Raw genomic sequence first — 17,045 nt, 5'->3', positions numbered from 1 at the left:
TCAGCCGCAGAGACAGTGGATTTGGTTATCCAGAACGTATTCCGATTGCATGGGGTACCAGACGAGATCATCTCTGACCGGGGCGTGCAGTTCACGTCTAGATTCTGGAAGGGGTTTTGTACGGCACTCCAGATTGATGTCTGTTTGTCTTCTGCATACCATCCTCAGACAAATGGGCAGACCGAACGGACGAATCAAACCCTGGAACAATACCTTCGATGTTATGTCAGCCATCTCCAAGACGATTGGTTGAAGATGCTTCCGTTGGCGGAGTTCTCATATAACAACACTCAGAGCAGCTCCACTAAGGTAACGCCCTTTTTCGCTAACCTGGGTTACCATCCGACTGTTTTGCCTAGGTCACCGGTTGCGGTTTCGGTGCCAGCGGTGGAGGACAGATTGACGGAACTACGACAAAATCTGGAGGTTTTAAAGGACACTGTGGCTACGGCCCAGGAGCGTTACAAGAGGTCGGCAGACACTCACCGGAAACCGGCACCCATGTACAAGGTAGGGGACTCTGTATGGTTATCCACCAATAACCTGAGATTGGGTGTTCCTTCGCAGAAGCTGGGACAAAAATTCATTGGTCCGTTTAAGATCACCGGGATCGTGAGCCCTGTGGCCTGTCGGCTACGGTTACCGCACCATCTAAAGGTACACCCGGTCTTTCATGTGTCTCTCCTCAAACCCGTTTCATGGTCGTGTTGTGCCTCCTCCTCCGCCTGTGATGGTCGACGGCGAGGAGCAGTTCGTGGTTGAGGACATTATTGACTCCCGGCTCCATCGTCGTCGGCTTCAGTATCTGGTACGTTGGCAGGGGTACGCCCCCGAGGACGATTCCTGGGAACCGGTGGGTAACATTCGGGCACCTCGGAAGATTGCTCAGTTTCATCGGCGGTACCCGGACAAGCCAGGCCCTGATCCGTCCTGAGGCCGTCTCTGGGGGGGGGAGTAATGTCAGGTTTCCAGGTTTTCCAGTTCTCTTTTGAATGAGCTTGCCCTCGGTTAACATGGAGTTTACTGTTCTGTTGCCCTACTTCCTGTCCAGCTGCTTAAAAGGCCGCCTCTAAGCCTAGTCCAGTGCCTGAGTATACTGCTTGCTGTGTGCTCCTGCTTTGCTGCTGCTAATCCTGATTACCTTTGGATCCTCCTAAAGACTACCGACCGACCGACTCTGGACCTTACCCGGTTTCTCAAAGCTGTGCCCGGATTCCTTCTGCCATCTTCGGTCAGCACTCTGCCCGGTTCTCTCTGGTTCGTAACCACTCTGGACAATCATCCCGTACGGACACTCCTGGACTTTTACCGCTTGCCCCTTGTGTCCCGGCTGCTGCGCATTTAGGCCTTCCGGGGTGATTGCCGGACAGTCCCTGTATAGGGGTTCGCTCTGGTGGTCTCCCTGGGGGAGTCCGGTGCGTGGCCCCGGGAATTCCCTTCGCTCCGTTTCGGGAAGGTATTTTGTGTATTTGTACCGCTGTGTTTTCCGTTGTGTATCTACCGTGGTTACATATTATAAAAGATCTTGTACCAAGAACTCGTCTCTGATTGTCATTGCCCTACGCTATCGAAATCCTCAGAACATATATAAGTATTACACCGAGTGGGGAAATAGGAGAGGGGACAGAGGACAGGAGGGACGACCAGGGGATGGAACACAGACAAGGGCACGGGGGCACAGAAACAGACAGATCAGGATATCACTCACAGGACCAGCAATCACAGGCAAAGCAGAGCTAAGCTTATAGCCGGCGCTGGTTCACTGGAAGTGTCAGCTTTTAAGGCATCCAGGGGCCGGAAGTGAGGCCTGAGAGAAGGCTCCGCCCCCTAGCCATGTGAATAGGGAGGCGAATCATGACAGTTACATCGCAGATGTGCGTTGATTAACGTGAGTCATGTATTACACATGCATTCTATTGGGTGGAGGAGGCCACATGATGGTGATGTCACTGCTCATGCGTATTAGTGCATGAACACACGTAATTTCCACCAACCGCGCCAACCAGAGCATGCGCAGGAGAGAGTAAATACTACCCACCTACTCCATGGTCCGGAGGCGCGGTTTATAAGGTAATCACTAATCACAGAAATACGTATAATAACCCTCTGCACATGCTAGGGAAGAGGTCCGATCCAGATGCCCTCCACACCAAACGAATATCGGCCACACGGGGTACGGCAGCAGGCGCCTTACTGTCCCACCACATGTTCCGAAAAGACGGCCGTAGGAGACATAGATGGATCAACCACCCCAGCACATACAGAGGAGAAACATACACATTGCACCGAGCATAGCCGCATCCAAGACCTATTAAGTCACTTATAAGATTAGGTTTATATTAATCAATTATACTAAATTTCGCAATATTTTAAGGATATAAGGGCGGTGATAAGGGTAAAGAAAAAATAAAGAGCAAAATGATAGTTAAACTCCATGTATGAGGAGGAAATAGCTGAAAATTCTTATGAAAAGTAATACTTATACAGTAACATCTCCTCAATAATTGTGTATATTGTCCATAGAAAAAGGGGGGGAGGAGGAATGGGGGGGAGGGGGAATGGGGGGGAGGCCCCCTATATTATTTGACCCATTCATAGTTAATATACAGTTTTTAAATCTCATAATGCGGCACTCACTCCCGCACTGGGGTGGCAGGCACCATGCCAACCCCCGCATGGATGAGCACGGCATCCAAAGACCGACCATGTAATAGGCCACCTGTTAAGAGACACTTAAATCACTTAATCTTTTATCAATAACTTGTACTTAAACAAAGAAGAGAGGGGGAGGAGGGGGGGGCAAGGACAGAATTTATGAACCAATGTCCACGATTTTTATATCAGATCTTCCTCCCTATTTTTTCTTTTTTCCTTCCTCTATTCATATCGTCACTTTTCATATTCTCCAAATTCCTTCTTCAATAATCAAAGTCCTGAGGGGTAAATCCAATTCTTTTCCTGTTTTCAATTGTTACAAAACACTCAGGATAAGTGATTAGGCCGAGGGAACATCACTATAACAATAAGGGAGAAATATACCATATTAGAACCACAATAATTAAAAACAAATTAAAAACACTGCCAATGGAGGGAGATTTAAAGAGAGAATTGTTGTCACATGGTAAATCACAGGTATGAAGCAAAACCCAATGATTCATTCAAACCCTGGGGTTTCATAGTCCCCAGGGTTGAAATCCATCTGCATTCTCTTTGTGCTAATATTTTCATAATGTTGCCACCGCGGTTACCCAAGGTTACATGGTCGATACCCCGTACCGAAAAGGTTGTAGGGTCCGAATTATGTTTTTGCCTGAAATGACGGGGAATTGTTTTTAGTTGCGTAACATCTATTGCAGTTCTTCCACCTATTATGTCGCGAACGTGTTCACGCACCCTAGTTCTTAATTGTCGTGACGTCAGTCCTACATAAATTTTTGGGCAACCGCACGTGGCATAGTATATTACTTGGGTTGTGCTACATGAGATGTGGTGGTTAATTTTATAAATATTTTTGCCATCTGCAGAGGGAAATTCTTTTGCCCTACATATATTTTTATTTTTGCAAGATATACAATCGCCACATGGATAGCATCCATGTGGAGGACCTGTCTTGTTAAATGGATTTCTCTTTGGAGGTTCGTAGTGACTTTTAACAAGTATGTCTCTCAAATTCTTACTTCTTCTCGATGTCATGAGAGGGGCGTCAGGCAGATGTTTAGACAGAGTTGGCTCAGTTTTTAATATGTTCCAGTGTTTTTGTAGGATTGATCTCATAGTCATCCACTCACTGTTGTACGTCGAGATATATCTCAACTGATTCCCTGTCTCCCGTCTCCTCCCCCCTGTTTGTAAGAGTTTTTCACGTGGGATGCACCTGGCTTGGCCATATCCCCTCCCTATACACCTGTTACTGTATCCACGTTCCCTGAAGCGTTGCCAAGCCAGGTGCATCCCACGTGAAAAACTCTTACAAACAGGGGGGAGGAGACGGGAGAAAGGGAATCAGTTGAGATATATCTCGACGTACAACAGTGAGTGGATGACTATGAGATCAATCCTACAAAAACACTGGAACATATTAAAAACTGAGCCAACTCTGTCTAAACATCTGCCTGATGCCCCTCTCATGACATCGAGAAGAAGTAAGAATTTGAGAGACATACTTGTTAAAAGTCACTACGAACCTCCAAAGAGAAATCCATTTAACACGACAGGTCCTCCACATGGATGCTATCCATGTGGCGATTGTATATCTTGCAAAAATAAAAATATATGTAGGGCAAAAGAATTTCCCTCTGCAGATGGCAAAAATATTTATAAAATTAACCACCACATCTCATGTAGCACAACCCAAGTAATATACTATGCCACGTGCGGTTGACCAAAAATTTATGTAGGACTGACGTCACGACAATTAAGAACTAGGGTGCGTGAACACGTTCGCGACATAATAGGTGGAAGAACTGCAATAGATGTTACGCAACTAAAAACAATTCCCCGTCATTTCAGGCAAAAACATAATTCGGACCCTACAACCTTTTCGGTACGGGGTATCGACCATGTAACCTTGGGTAACCGCGGCGGCAACATTATGAAAATATTAGCACAAAGAGAATGCAGATGGATTTCAACCCTGGGGACTATGAAACCCCAGGGTTTGAATGAATCATTGGGTTTTGCTTCATACCTGTGATTTACCATGTGTGACAACAATTCTCTCTTTAAATCTCCCTCCATTGGCAGTGTTTTTAATTTGTTTTTAATTATTGTGGTTCTAATATGGTATATTTCTCCCTTATTGTTATAGTGATGTTCCCTCGGCCTAATCACTTATCCTGAGTGTTTTGTAACAATTGAAAACAGGAAAAGAATTGGATTTACCCCTCAGGACTTTGATTATTGAAGAAGGAATTTGGAGAATATGAAAAGTGACAATATGAATAGAGGAAGGAAAAAAGAAAAAATAGGGAGGAAGATCTGATATAAAAATCATGGACATTGGTTCATAAATTCTGTCCTTGTCCCCCCCTTCCCCCCCTCCCCCCCATCTTCTTTGTTTAAGTACAAGTTATTGATAAAAGATTAAGTGATTTCAGTGTCTCTTAACAGGTGGCCTATTACATGGTCGGTCTTTGGATGCCGTGCTCATCCATGCGGGGGTTGGCATGGTGCCTGCCACCCCAGTGCGGGAGTGAGTGCCGCATCTTATGACCGATCATGTTTATGGAGACTACCTTAGAAAATATTTGGAATGATATGTTTGACTTTTGAGATTTAATAACTGTATATTAACTATGAATGGGTCAAATAATATAGGGGGCCTCCCCCCCATTCCCCCTCCCCCCCCACTTTTTCTATGGACAATATACACAATTATTGAGGAGATGTTACTGTATAAGTATTACTTTTCATAAGAATTTTCAGCTATTTCCTCCTCATACATGGAGTTTAACTATCATTTTGCTCTTTATTTTTTCTTTACCCTTATCACCCCCCTTATATCCTTAAAATATTGCGAAATTTTGTATAATTGATTAATATAAACCTAATCTTATAAGTGATTTAATAGGTCTTGGATGCGGCTATGCTCGGTGCAATGTGTATGTTTCTCCTCTGTATGTGCTGGGGTGGTTGATCCATCTATGTCTCCTACGGCCGTCTTTTCGGAACATGTGGTGGGACAGTAAGGCGCCTGCTGCCGTACCCCGTGTGGCCGATATTCGTTTGGTGTGGAGGGCATCTGGATCGGACCTCTTCCCCAGCATGTGCAGAGGGTTATTACACGTATTTCTGTGATTAGTGATTACCTTATAAACTGCGCCTCCGGACCATGGAGTAGGTGGGTAGTATTTACTCTCTCCTGCGCATGCTCTGGTTGGCGCGGTTGGCGGAAATTACGTGTGTTCATGCACTAATACGCATGAGCAGTGACATCACAATCATTACCATCATGTGGCCTCCTCCACCCAATAGAATGCAAGTGTAATACATGACTCACGTTAATCAACGCACATCTGCGATGTAACACATCGGATTGCTTGGAGGACGTCACATGGCACTGTGTAGCGCCGTATTTAGGACAGGGAGGGAACGCCCAGAAACCACGCCCCCTTGAAGAAGCGAGTTGCGAAACACGTGTCGGGGAGCTGTCCGGGTGGTCCACCTCTACTATGGGTAAATAACACATTGATTGAATTTTAATTGTTTAACTATTTAATGATCATGTGCATATGAGTGTTACTGTGTATTGATAAAATTAGTGACCTGGCATCTGGCTGTGTGTGCTGTGCATCTACCACTTTGGAAACAGGGGGGTACCCTTGATCCCATTCCCTATTACACCTGGGATTAAGAGGTGGTGTGTGCATGACACATAAGCCATTTTTCAGGGAACAATACGAGTAGCAGGGGATCAGAAAAATTATACTATTCCTGCTGATCTACTCGAGCTGTGGGTACTTTAATGCCGCTGATATGATTAATTAGATGAATCTATAAATAATATTTGGAGATTTACTCTGCGGTATTTCTGTACCACCGCTACTGTTTGATCTGGGAAACTTTTGGAACTTTATATATAAACCCGACACTGATGACAATTAGTGTCGGAATAATCCCCTTGCTAATGAAGATATAGACCTCTCTTCACCATAGGGATTAGGTAGAGGATTTAAGTAATGCCATTCCTCTTACCACGACTATCCCTTGTGCTTACCTGTGTGCACTGATATTTTGAGCAGTTTTACTAATGGACCCCATGGACTAGCCTTGTTTTTTGATTGGGATTAACCTACTATAATACTGAGCACAATATTTTAATAATAAAAAAAAATTCTGAAAAGAATATAATAAATATTTTGTATATATTATTGATGAATAAAATAAAAATATGCATAATGTGATACTGACTCAAGTCTGTCGTATTTTGAAGACATTGGTAAATATCTGTAGGGATTTCATGGAAGTATCAAGTCAACACTTTATTTCCCAAAGAAAGCACACGTAACCCCAAATGTGTATACATCTGCTCAGTCAGAGGATATTGATTGCTTATTCAAAGGACAGGTCTGCTGTACCCAGCAGCGGCTGCTACAAACTGAACGTAGCTGTGCTTGTAAGCTCTATTCAAAGAGTTTAAATCTTGTCAATACCGAGACAAATAACAGCTGATCAGTGTGGGTGCTGGGTTTCAGACCCCTACCAATATATCAATGACCTTTCCAGTTGATAAGTCATCATTTTATAGTGACCAGACAATCCCTTTGATATTAAAAAAATCATATTAACCCCTAGAAGCAATGATTCCTGTGGATATATGGCAGTACAGAAACTTTCTAGTTTTCTTTTTCTTACAGATTTATGTAGAAAAATAACCTTAGTTCTGTATATTAAATTGAAGATATGTGGAGGTACAATAAGGGTCAATATAACTCAAGAGTTGCACATTATAGATCCATCAACATTTTGGACAGTGTGCACTCTTAATACAAAAAAAGACAGTTTGCACTCCGATAATGCTAAAGTATGGAAGCCATAACTGTGTGAACATAGACCTGCATTACTGCTAAGGGAAATCTAAGAAAAATGAGATATTTAGCATATATAAATGGCCATTTGTATATCTGCCGAGTTGCCACTTCACGGCATATCTCGTAACTGGGTACCTACTCTATGCTGAAGCCTCTCTCTGGGTTAAAAACCTCCTGTGTATGTGTACCGCCCCGGTGTTAGTCAGGCTGCTCATGTCCAGGATTGTGGTTGCTCGAGAGGGCCCGGACCCGGGTTGGCGGACACTTGGATCCGTGAAAGGGGGGTATTTACAGGGGATACGTTCGTGATGCCACCTGTGGGTTGCAGTAATGGGAGTACCGCCGCTGCTGTAAGGAGTACCAGGGCAGATGGAGTTAATCAGCCTGATATTAGTCCCTCCACAAGTAGGGATGGCCCCAGGCTCAGGGTTGTTGGTGTTTATTCGGGAGCGCAGGGTGCCGGGGAGCAGGGTACTCACTGTGGGTAATCATGGTGCAGGATGAGGATTATAAAATAGACACACACTGCAAGTAAACCAAGTCCTCTCTGTGCCACAGTCACTACGCGGGAGCCCGTCCAGGTGTCTGCTCCCACCGTTGGCACTTGATAGTCCGGAGACCACCTCCGTGCACAATTTAGTTGTCTGTCTGTGGCCCCTCGGCTTGAAGCTGTTAGGGCCCCGCTACCTTTGTGAAGTGTAGCTGTGCTCTTGGGAGCTGGCACTTGGGACTTTAGTGGGCTGCTTTTGGCTGGGAAACCCTGTCCCCATGTTGTGCTGATGCCCCCAATCTCTGAGCTCTGTGGAAAGGTCCCTGAAGGTCTCCTTTTCTCGGCAGGTCAATTGTCAGGACGTTGAATCGGCTCCTGACCTAGGGTCCTATACCCCATCGTGCTCGGTACCGGTCAGTTTCTTTTGGGCTTGATGGTTCCAACAGTCTTCCTTGACTATGTCCGTCGCACACTTTCCAATGTCCCTGCCACCGGTCCCCGACTCCTCTGGTCCCGGACCACCGTCTGCGACTCAACCACGGTCTAGCTCCCCGAGAGCTCACTCTTCCCAGCTCCTCTCTCCTTGAGGCTTTTCACTACTCTCCTCAACTAAACTGAATGACTCACTTCCCTCCCACCAGTCTGCCTGACCCCTAGGTGGGTGGCCCTTTTCCAGCTAGACCCACTGGTGTGTCTGACAGGTCATGATGTGAGGTGTTGATTGGGATTTGTGGTGCTGTTAGTAGTGACACCAGTTTCTTAATAACTTGTTACCATGTGGGGTAGGCCCTCCACCCTGGGTAAGGATGCAGTACTCTGTGGCACCCTGATGTACTCAGGGGCACCACATATGGGCAAGTAGGAACCTGCTATATAGGATCAGATTACCTGTGGCAAGTGGGGGAGGGGTGTACGGTCAGAAGGTATGACCCTCTTAAATATAGACAAAAACACTGACGGCACTCACCAAATTGAAATGTGAACAGGTGTATAACTGAACATGACATCAAAATACAAAAAAATACAGTGTGCACTCCAATAATGATAAAGTATGGAAACCATGAATGTGTGAACATAGAACCTGCATTACTGCTTAGGGAAATCTAAGAAAAATGAGATATTTAGCATATAGAAACGACCGTTTGTATATCTGCAGAGATATGCCGTGAAGTGGCAACTGGGCAGATATACAAACGGCAGTTTCTATATGCTAAATATCTAATTTTTCTTAGATTTTCCTTAGCAGTAATTCAGGTCTAGAAGTAGTGGTGTTACTCACTCAGCATGCTTCTTGAGTTAATGACAAGAACACTTTTACTTAAACAATCCAGCAGGTTTATTCCGCAAGACATAAACCCCTCTCCAGGAACATAATAAAATCTGATTTCTGGCTTCAAGGAACATAAACAAGGTATCACAGTTAATTTCATTTGCGAGTACGCCCGCACAAATTTGGATACAACCTTTCCCCAGAAGTATCCCAGTGGAGATGTAGCAGCCACCACAGTTATCTTGCCTGGTCTTAGGACAAGGGAATGCCCTCACTCTCCGTCTCTCTCTCAGAATTCATTCTGGAGTTATAACAACCTCCAGACACTGACCATGTGTCATACAAACAGACACCATTATGACATATGAGACACAGCCATAGGTGGAGGTATGTTGATAGGCAGACCCATCCTATTAAGTATCTTGGTACTGCAGGGGGCAGAGACGCCATCTTACACAGATAATAGTTATGCTGGTAGGTGTGGGACTCATTAGCCAGAATCTCACCATTCCACAAATTATCACCTATCTTCTTCTTTTTTTCACCAGAAGACAACCCCTTTAAGGTGGCAATAATATGTATTTTATTTATATGCAAGCTCCTATATTACATTAGACAAAGCATGTACACAACAAGATTCCTGCAAAGTCTGAATCCTAATGTTGTATAACCAGTTTATACTGCTGAATTACCAATTAGTAAAAATGCAAAATATTCAAATATTAGAGCATTGAGCCATCATGATAGTTTAGATGACAGTAGAAATATCTTAAATTTAGCAATAAAATACTAAAGTTACATTATATATGTTCAATCTTTAAGGTCTTCAAAGACGAGATTGGCAAAGTCCCAGCCGAGTAAATGTTCCAGTTGTGCAAAGAAGACCAGCAGGTATTATCTTAATATAAACTGAATGTTTTTTGGTAAATTCCTTGTTTAATTTACTGAGTAATACATATTTTATACTCGTAGTTCCAGAGAGGAACAATGTGGCCCCTAATACTGGACACAGCTGGTCATCAGATACACGTGATTCACAAGGTAATGTGCATCATTTCTCTGTTCAGTGTCTAATGGCTGTAATACAGCACCCATAACAGTTTTTTTTTGTACCCCTTTATAGTTCAGTAAGCCTTCAATTTCATATGAAGGCATTTAGATGTTAAGAAAAAAATGTGAGCATGCTCCATCCAACTGACTGTACTTGTACCTGATAAGTAACTACACCCTGATTTAGATAATACAGAGTAGAAAAAAAATAAAGAACAATTAGGAAAATGTTTTGCTGTGGGTATAACTCTGTGTATTAGTACTTTGAATGCACAATTTTTCAGAAAATTTTTATTCTTGATTATTAACCCTTTCATCCCATGCAATTTTCTGTTTTTGCTTTTTTCTCCCCTTCTTCCAAGAGCCATAACTTTTTTATTTTTCCATCAATATTGCCATACGAGGGCTTGTTTTTTGCAGGCAGACAGGGGCAGGAATAGATAGCAAGACCCAACCCACATACACCCTTCCTGTTGCACCTGTGAATCAAATAGCAGTACATTGTTGGAACTTTACTTGCACATATTTCTGAACTAAAACCTCCAATCTCTGAACAAAAGCTATGCTTACATTCAGCATCCTAGGGCCAGTATAGCACTGGCTTTAATTTATATATGAAAATCCTGATGGTTGGTGCACTTTAAGAATACTAATTTGTTGTAGAAGACTAAAATCAGGTAAATTGCAACCAACATTGTCCAAATTATCTTGCAGAATTATATTGCTTTGAATGGCAATGTAATGCTCCTGATATATGCCACTTGTAGAAAGAATAAAGGTCGCTTTCCACGCAACGATATCGCTAACAATATGTCGTCAGGGTCACGGAATTTGTGACGCACATCCGGCCTTGTTAGCGATGTAGTTGCGTGTAACAGCTACGAGTGAGTGTCAACGATCAAAAAAACTGACATAATCGTTGATCGTTGACACATTGTTCATTTTCAAAAATTCATTGCTCGTTGCGGACGCAGGTTGTTCGTCGTTCCTGAGGCAGCACAAATCGCTACGTGTGACACCCCGGGAACGACGAACAACAACGTACCTGCGTCCTCCGGCAACAAGGTGGGCGTGCCGTTAATGCGGCTGGTCTCCGCCCCTCTGCTTCTATTGGTTGGCCGCTGTGTGACGTTGCTGTGATTGCGCACGAACCTCCCCCTTAACAAAGAGGTTGTGCGCCGCCCACAGCAACATCGCTAGGAAGGTAAGTACGTGTGACGGGTGTTAGCAATATTGTGCGCCACAGGCAGCGATTTGCCCGTGACGCACAAACGACGGAGGCGGGTACGCTCGCTAGCGATATCGTAGCATGTAAACCAGCCTTTAGCCAAGTGTGTGATACAGATAAGATTTCCACTCTAAGAGAAGAGAGTGGTTGTCACCTTATGTCCCCTATATGGGAGTCTATGAAAACCTCCAAAAGATAGAGGACAGTGAAAAATACACACAGAGAAAGACAGCAAATTAATTACTTTTTACAATGAAAACTCAGATGATAGCTCCTAAACTCACATGGCTTAAAATATATTTTACCGATTCTAGGGGCTCCACGTCGCGACTGGCAAACTCCAACCCGGGTGAACATTCCAACTGTGCAACGTCGACCACCTGGTAAAAAGGGGATTTCCGAACTTTAAAAATTGTGTGCAAATTATTTAAATACATTTACCAATCTAGTGTCTATAGTTAAAATGGAAGTACATGTCCTTCTGCCTGCTTTTGTTCTCCTACTTATGTGTCGTTCTGAACTCAACATCCGCAATTCACCCTTCATGAAGTATGGGACATCAAACATCCTGTTGTTTCTTCTGCAGATTATATCTGTTCCTCACCAATATTCCATCTTCTTGAAAGTAGTCATGTTTCACATGTCGGTCACCAAACAGCAAAAACTCCAGAATCTAATTAATTGGATCTTAGGGCCCCAATTCATTATTGAATTTACAAGTGTTTTTTTGTCTATTTTTTATTGTTTTATATTTGGGCCTAATTCCTATTTTTCAGTTTGCACCTTTGTGAAAGTTTATTTCATATGAGTAATTGTGGATGAAGTGTGCGGTTTTCTAATAATTTTAGGCTCATTCATCAATTGTGAGTTTTTAAAAAGTCACAAAATTTGGCGCAAAAGTAATCCAGAATAATTTTATGTACGCCATATATTATGGCACAATTCTTGTTGCAGTTATTTCACAAAGAAGTCACAAAACATCTCAAAGACAAAAATAGAGACCATTTATGACTTTGAACCATGCGCACCATTTTGAAGAATTTGTCACACAAAATGGCAATGAATAATAATATATAAAGAATAATATTTACTCACTTATACAGTGTGTCCACCCATATCCTGTCCACCGCCATTAACTTGAGAACAGCGGTAGCTATAGGCATAGAAGTGGTGTCTAGGTGTAGTAAAGTAGCCATGCGCTACGCAATGAAACCACCTATGGCGCCACCTGGTGGAAAACAACGGAGTTAGCATTTTTATCTAGAAAACGGAACAAGATAGAGAAAAAATGTGAATTACAAAGTTGTAGGGCATCATCAATTCAATACGAATCTACACCTTGCATACAGAAATGCTATGATATGAAACCCATGACCCCCCACAAAACATTGAATGCTGGTCACGCATATGGCGCTCATTTAACTTCGATGCTCAAAGTGGCCACCGCCAGCTGCAATGCACATCTGGACTCTAGACAGCATACTGTATCTTGCTGCACGTTGTACAATATCGTAGGTGACACGTTTGCACAAGCATCTGTAATACGTCGTCATAGGTCCTGCAATGTTGGTGGAGGGGTCGCATACAACTGCTATTTGATGTGACCTCACAGAAAGAAGTCCAATGGGGTCAGGTCAGGTGAGCGTGGAGGCCACTCCACGCAGCCACCATACCCAATGACTTGTAGGAAGGTCTCCATGAGGTATTGCTTCACATCCGCAGCCTTGTGAGTTTTACACGTTCTAACCATAGCATTCCTGTATGCAAGGTGTTGATTCGTATTGAATTGATGATGCCCTACAACTTTGTAATTCACTTTTTTTCTCTATCTCATTCCGCTTTCGATATAAAAATGCTAACTCCGTTGTTTTCCACCAAGTGGCGCTATAGGTGATTTCATTGTGTGGATGTGTGGATTCATGGATACTTTACTATACCTAGACACCACTTCTATGCCTATAGCTACCACCATTCTCAAGTTAATGGCAGTGGACAGGATATGGGTGAACACACTGTATAGCACCATTAATTCCACGCTTTACATACGTCAGAAACACTGTCCCCATTGAGGCGCACAATCTAAACTCCCTATCAGTGGGTCTTTGGGGTGTGGGAGGAAACCCCCACAAACACGGAGAAAACATACAAACTCCTTGCATATGTTTCCCTTGGTGAATACCATAAGACAAAAAAAAGTGACTTCAAAATACAAATGATGAATCCAGGCCTAAAGGGCCATTTACACGCTGCGACATCGCTAACGATATATCGTCGGGGTCACGGTGTTTGTGACACACATCCGGCGTCGTTAGCGACATCGCAGCGTGTGACACCTATGAGCGACCATTAAACGATCGCACAAGAGGCAAAAATCGTTGGTCTGTGATACGTCGTTGATTTACCAAAAATTGTTGTCGGGTCAGTAGCGAGGTTGTTTGTCGTTCCTGCGGCAGCACAAATCGCTATTTGTGACACCACAGGAACAAGGAACAACCTCGTAACTGCGGCCTCCAGCAATGAGGAAGGAAGGAGGTGGGCGGGATGTTCGTTCCGCTCATCTCCGCCCCTCTGCTTCTATTGGACGGCTGCTGTGTGACGTCACTGTGATGCCGCACGAACCGCCCCCTTAGAAAGGAGGCAGTTTGCTGGCCACAGCGACGTCGCAGGGAAGGTAAGTCCGTGTGACGGGTGTAAGCGATGTTGTACGCCACTGGCAGCGATTTGCCCGTGACGCACAACAGACAGGGGCAGGTACGCTCGCTAGCGAGATCGTAGCGTGTAAAGCACCCTTTAGTGTGCTTTCTGTGGACACAGGGAGTAATTATAGCACCACCTAACACCTTGTATTAGAGATTCTGTTATAAAGTCAATGATGACACGATGAGAAAGGAATCATAAGAATCGTAACCCTTTATATTGCTAACTAAAGGGAATCTGACAGGCAGCCTGTATCAGACATTGGCTTTATGATTTCAGCTGTGTAAGTTAGAGTCTGAAACGATGGGGCGTTTCAGAAAGAAACACATTGTAAAACCTGTCAGGGACTGAGCTGCATAGGAGACTAGTTGGAAAGGTCGGTCACCAGCGCTGTCTCCCGCCCTCTCCCCTTAGTGGCAGGTCTCTCTCTGTACACATGTACAGGTCTCTCCCTGCTTGCATGTATAGAGAGACCCCTGTGACCTCACTTGCAGCATTAGGGGAGACTTTGACAAGGACCAGCCTCATCAATTATTAGAGGATGTTTTTTGTTTTGTTTTTTGTTTTTTTTTTAAATTTCAGTGCTTGAGTCAGATATTAGGATCCCTTTGAAGTGAAGTGAATATAAACCTCCACTTACTGTGATCTTCAATCTATTGGGCGATCCTATCAGTGACTGACAGCTTTCTTTGTATAAGTGTGCCTGTAGAGATGGATGTCAGTCACTGATAGGACCGCCCACTTCACCAGAAATCCCAGAAAGAGTTTACCGTAGGTTTAAATTACGAAAACACAAGTTGTACTGAATTTCTTTCTCACAAAAATACATGTATCTGCGCAGATCCTGCTCTAACATTTTAGCGCAGATTGGACTATATTTTCAAGCACTATAATAAAGATAATAAGCTGCACACGAACCACTATAAAAATATAAACATGAAAAATGGTAAAGCATTACTGCTATAGGGATACCATAAACAATGAAAAATACATTTAGCTATAAGGAAAAAATGAAATACATGAAATTGATTAGCATACATTTTCAAGCACTGGTATCATGAAAACATTCGTGCTGCACAGAGCTGGGTAAGATAATAAAAACTAAAATAAATCACTGTATGTAGAGTTAGATACATTCATTATGCTTATAAAACATCTTTATACAAATATAATTTCCAATATCTCATAGTGGAATTACATATATTCACTAACCAACTCTTTATTTCTATAGCTCCAGAGAGTAGCAATAATGCACCTCCAGCTTCTCCAAACTGGCCTGTACAGACATATGACACAGAAGGTAAACGCAATTTATTCAAATAAATAGTTAAGAAATGTAAAAAATTAAACAGAACAAATTTTTGGGGTGATAGATTTTTTTATTGTATTTTTTCTCAATGATTACAGGTACAGCCATTTTGTCTCAACTTCTGTTGCCGCAACCATTCAATATATACTTTGCAACAGTCATATGGACATGTTTATGGACTTCCTTTTCTAGAACTTTTTAGGCATCTTTGTGATATGAGCTGTGGGCATTAAAGGGGATGTCCACTATTAGGACAACCCCTTCTCATTCCTGTTCTTGCACCCATTAAAATATAAAGGTTTATACTTACCTCCCTTGCCAATGCCGGTGGTGTCACACTCACATTCCCGGGGCTCACGTAAAGTTGTTGTATCACATCAGCCCCATACCCAATCACTGCCGGCTCCTCTCTCACCACCTTCGGACTTATAAGTAATGAACAAGAGTTGAGTGGCCAGCCGCAGTTCTCACTTCCTTTTGATTACTTATATGCCCAAAGGAGGGAAGAGAGAAGTCGGCGGTGATTGGGTATGAGGCTCGAGTGACACAACAGCTTCACCTGAGCCCCGGAAATGCGAGATCTGACACCATTGGAACTATGCGGCATTAAGGTGAGTGTAAACGTTTTTTTGTTTTAATGAGGGCAAACGTGAATGAAAAGGGGTTGTCCAAGTAGTAGACAATCCCTTTAAGCAGGGAGTGGTAAAGAGAGCTTTGATGATCACCTGTTGTGAATGGTGAATTGTAACCTTGGTAATGATGATAATATTATTATTTTCTATTTATTTTTTTTAAATAGCATTGATTTCATGGTGCTGTACATGTGAAAGGGTTTACATACATATAATAGATATATAAAATATTGTAACCACACTTACAGTAACAGACTGGTAGAGGATTCTGCCCTCAAAGGATTACCATATACAGGGTTATGGGGATGAAGAGAAGAAAGCATGTTGGCTGGGAAGTTGAATTTCTCCGGTGTTAGTAAGGTGGCAGTGGGTTTATTGCATTTTGTATGCTTTCCTGAAAAGATGAGTTTTCAAGGGGCATCTGAAGGCTTTGATCATAGGAGACAATCTGAGGGCACTAACATTTTTATTGATTCGGGGTTGAGGAAAGGACGGATTCTAGAAACATTTTTGAGCTGGGGGTGGTAGAAGGTGAATGATTTCAACTGAAAAGTAATCTACAGCATAGGGTCAGGCTGAGTTTACACTGGACAATGGTTAAACATTAAACAAATGCCAATTGTCTGCTTGCTTGCCGATCAATGGTCATTTAATAGCCTGTTTAGACATACTGACCGCACTTTGCATGCTCACAGAGTGATCGGTAATAGAGCTGTCATTCTTTTTGGAACATATTGTCAAACCCAAACTTGAGGAAGGTCTGGCACACTGCAAGACACACAAAGAACAGGAGTTTCCCTGCAACAAATAAGGGGTATACCGGGACACTTAAACAAGGGT

At 43.2% G+C, this 17,045-nt stretch overlaps 1 protein-coding gene across 2 annotated transcripts in view; it reads left to right on the top strand.

Moving 5' to 3' along the window:
- VIT (vitrin) overlaps positions 1-17,045 on the top strand; it is a 124,126-nt gene that overhangs the window by 55,663 nt on the left and 51,418 nt on the right. For both annotated transcript variants that reach the window (XM_075339527.1, XM_075339526.1), the window contains exons 11-14: positions 10,112-10,180; positions 10,262-10,330; positions 11,882-11,950; positions 15,496-15,564. In XM_075339527.1, coding sequence (XP_075195642.1) covers positions 10,112-10,180; positions 10,262-10,330; positions 11,882-11,950; positions 15,496-15,564 — 276 coding nt within the window. The remainder of the gene's footprint in view (positions 1-10,111; positions 10,181-10,261; positions 10,331-11,881; positions 11,951-15,495; positions 15,565-17,045) is intronic.

The sequence above is a fragment of the Anomaloglossus baeobatrachus genome, chromosome 3 (genome assembly GCF_048569485.1).
Source record: "Anomaloglossus baeobatrachus isolate aAnoBae1 chromosome 3, aAnoBae1.hap1, whole genome shotgun sequence".
Lineage (NCBI taxonomy): Eukaryota > Metazoa > Chordata > Amphibia > Anura > Aromobatidae > Anomaloglossus > Anomaloglossus baeobatrachus.
The sequence above is the reverse complement of the archived record's forward strand: the minus strand, read 5'-3'. Positions and strand labels throughout refer to the sequence as shown.